This window comes from Tupaia chinensis, unplaced genomic scaffold (genome assembly GCF_000334495.1).
Source record: "Tupaia chinensis unplaced genomic scaffold, TupChi_1.0 Scaffold148210_1, whole genome shotgun sequence".
In the NCBI taxonomy this organism is placed as follows: Eukaryota; Metazoa; Chordata; class Mammalia; order Scandentia; family Tupaiidae; genus Tupaia; species Tupaia belangeri.
In genome coordinates, this window is record NW_006208060.1 from 610,081 (window position 1) to 613,404 (window position 3,324).

Sequence of the window (3,324 nt, forward strand, 5' to 3'; positions counted from 1 at the left end):
GCACTTCCTCTCTCACTTTCACCCTCTGTCTCTCTCTGGTCAAATTAAAAATAAATAAATCAATAAATAAAGTCATTATTTAAAAATATATTTATTATTATTATTTTTAAATTTCTTACAGGGCATACATACTCACCAGAGACAGAGACAGAAAGAGAGGGAGAGAGAGAGAAAGCAAGCCACCAGGGCTGGGACTTGAACCAGGATGGCCATGTGGAAGTCCAGCGCCTTAACCACCACGCCACCTGCTGGCCCCCAAGGAGTATTATAATTAATGGGAACTGATCCAAGATGTGCCAAGTGAGCAGGGGATAGCGTGACAGGGACAGCGTCCCCGTGTCAATCCTGGCCCAGGCTCAGGAGGGATCCTTCAGGGTCGCCCGAGTATAGCTGGATTCTAGGTCGTGCGTCTGCTGCTCACGGGCAAACGCACGGCGGTTAAGAACCCACAAGTGAAAACCAGCAGAGCAAAAGCACATTGAGGGCCGGCGCTGCGACACGGTGGTTAGGGACTGTGCGTTGGGAGCCAGGGCCCACATGGCCGACCACGGTTCAAACTCCAGCCCTGGTGGTTTGAAGAACAGGCCGAAAATCACTCTGGGTGCATGTGCGTGTGCGTCCCAAATCCTGAGAACAGAGTAGAAGGGACTGTGGTGTGACCATGTCCCCTGGGGAGCGATTTATCACTTCTCTCTCTCTCTCTCTTTCTGGAGAGCACATATGCCCTGTAGCAAAACAAAGCAAAACAACAACATAGATGACAATCACCAAAGGGGGTTTGGCAGGTGGATTTGCTAATTGGGCCTGTTTCTAGAACACGAGGGACAGGCACAGACGTCCGGCCCTAAGCTCAGTGTGCGCCCTGGGGGCACAGGCTCGACCGAAGGAGCCGTTTCGTTTTGTTACTGGAAGGAAAGGAGACGGGGCGGGGCCTAGAAGCCCGGACAAGGACGGCCTGGCTCACCTGCTGCACCAGGAGGTCCCCAACCCTCTGGATGACGTAATTCCGGTCGCTGCCCTCCTCCAGCGACTCCTGGCGGCGCTCCTTGAGGCGGGAGAGGAAGTGGCCGTGCATGTCCAGCAGGTCGTCGGCGCAGGGGAAGAGGCGGCTGACGGCCGGGCCGCTGAACTGCAGCTCCTCCTGCAGCGCCCTGGAGTACACCTTCAGCATGATCTTGAGCGTCCGCACGTGGTGCGCCTCCGTCTGCATCAGCTCTGCGGCGGGGCGGGGGGCGGCGGCCGTGTCAATCCTGGCCCAGGCTCAGGAGGGATCCTTCAGGGTCGCCCGAGTATAGCTGGATTCTAGGTCGTGCGTCTGCTGCTCACGGGCAAACGCACGGCGGTTAAGAACCCACAAGTGAAAACCAGCAGAGCAAAAGCACATTGAGGGCCGGCGCTGCGACACGGTGGTTAGGGACTGTGCGTTGGGAGCCAGGGCCCATATGGCCGACCACGGTTCAAACTCCAGCCCTGGTGGTTTGAAGAACAGGCCGAAAATCACTCTGGGTGCATGTGCGTGTGCGTCCCAAATCCTGAGAACAGAGTAGAAGGGACTGTGGTGTGACCATGTCCCCTGGGGAGCGATTTATCACTTCTCTCTCTCTTTCTGGCGAGCACATATGCCCTGTAGCAAAACAAAGCAAAACAACAACATAGATGACAATCACCAAAGGGGGTTTGGCAGGTGCATTTGCTACTTGGGCCTGTTTCTAGAACACGAGGGACAGGCACAGACGTCCGGCCCTAAGCTCAGTGTGCGCCCTGGGGGCACAGGCTCGACCGAAGGAGCCGTTTCGTTTTGTTACTGGAAGGAAAGGAGACGGGGCGGGGCCTAGAAGCCCGGACAAGGACGGCCTGGCTCACCTGCTGCACCAGGAGGTCCCCAACCCTCTGGATGACGTAATTCCGGTCGCTGCCCTCCTCCAGCGACTCCTGGCGGCGCTCCTTGAGGCGGGAGAGGAAGTGGCCGTGCATGTCCAGCAGGTCGTCGGCGCAGGGGAAGAGGCGGCTGACGGCCGGGCCGCTGAACTGCAGCTCCTCCTGCAGCGCCCTGGAGTACACCTTCAGCATGATCTTGAGCGTCCGCACGTGGTGCGCCTCCGTCTGCATCAGCTCTGCGGCGGGACGGGGCCCGGCTTACCCACGCCGCCGCACGCTTGTGGGTCCCGCTCCTGCCCGCCCAGTGTGCGCGGGGGCTGCCTTTTATTTTTGTCTGTTATCATTTTGTTTTGATTAAAGATCGATTTTTGCTATGGGGTGTGTGCACTCGCCAGAGAGACAGAGAGACAGAAATCACCCCCCAGGGGAGATGGCCACACCGCAATCCCTTCTCCTCCATCCTCCTCTCGGGATCTTGGGTACACACGCACTCATCCAGTGTGAGTTTTAAGCCTCTGAGACTGAGACTCAAACTGCAGTTGACTACATGGGAGTCCAGCGATATAACTATTACACCATCTGCTGGTCTTTGTGTGTTTTTTTTTTTTTTTTTTTAAACTAGACAGTGTATGTGCTTACCCAAGAGACACAGAGAAAGAGTGGAAGGAAGCACCCCCAGTGGGTTCTGGTCATGTCCTAATCCTTTTTCTACCATTTCTCCATTTTTTTTTTAAGAATTATTTTAATTTTATTTACTTATTATATTTGACCAGAGGGGGACAGAGTGAGAGCGAGAGAAAGTGAGAAAGCCAGCCGGTAGGTCTGGGACTCGAACTGTGGTTGGCCATGCGCCCTTAACCACCACGCCACCTGTCGGACCCTGTTTCTCCATCTTGTTGGGATTTTGGACACACATGCACACATGCCTAGGGTATTTATCAAGCTGCCAGGGCTGGGATCCAGCTTAACTGCCACGCCCTCTAAGCTACCCACACTACGGTGTTCTGTGGGGACAGCCCCAATAGGCGGGGACAGCCCCCAGTGAGGTAAGCATGAGTCAGAACTCGGCACTGGGCCAGACATGCCTGCAGGAACGTGTTCTAACGGAGCGGTCCCTGATCACCTCTCTCCCGACCCACAGGGGAGGCAGGGGAGCTGGCCACACAGTCTCTGGGGAGGTCAGCCCTGGAGCCCTGGCCCCCAGGGGGAAAGAGAAATAGAACGAGAAGGAAGAGCAGAAGAGAGAGGGAAGAGACGTGCGTGGAGGGCCGGCATCTGCCAGCGCTCCGGGCGTCTTACCGTAAAGGACATCCTGCCTTTTAACCACCTCGCGCTTCTGCTTCTTGGCGTAGGCCGAGTCCACGGCGAGGCTCCAGGACTCGGCCTCGAACTCGTGGGCATCTGATTCGATCTCGCTCCTCAGCGAGGCCGTGGAGGGATCTTGGG

At 56.3% G+C, this 3,324-nt stretch overlaps 1 protein-coding gene across 1 annotated transcript in view; it reads right to left on the reverse strand.

Annotated features, from left to right (window-relative positions):
• Window positions 1–3,324, reverse strand: part of ARHGEF18 (Rho/Rac guanine nucleotide exchange factor 18) — a gene marked incomplete in the record, with an annotated part of 84,142 nt that overhangs the window by 22,558 nt on the left and 58,260 nt on the right. The window contains 2 exon segments of the mRNA XM_027768986.1: window positions 1,864–2,114; window positions 3,178–3,311. Of these exon segments, the coding sequence (XP_027624787.1) occupies window positions 1,864–2,114; window positions 3,178–3,311 (385 nt within the window).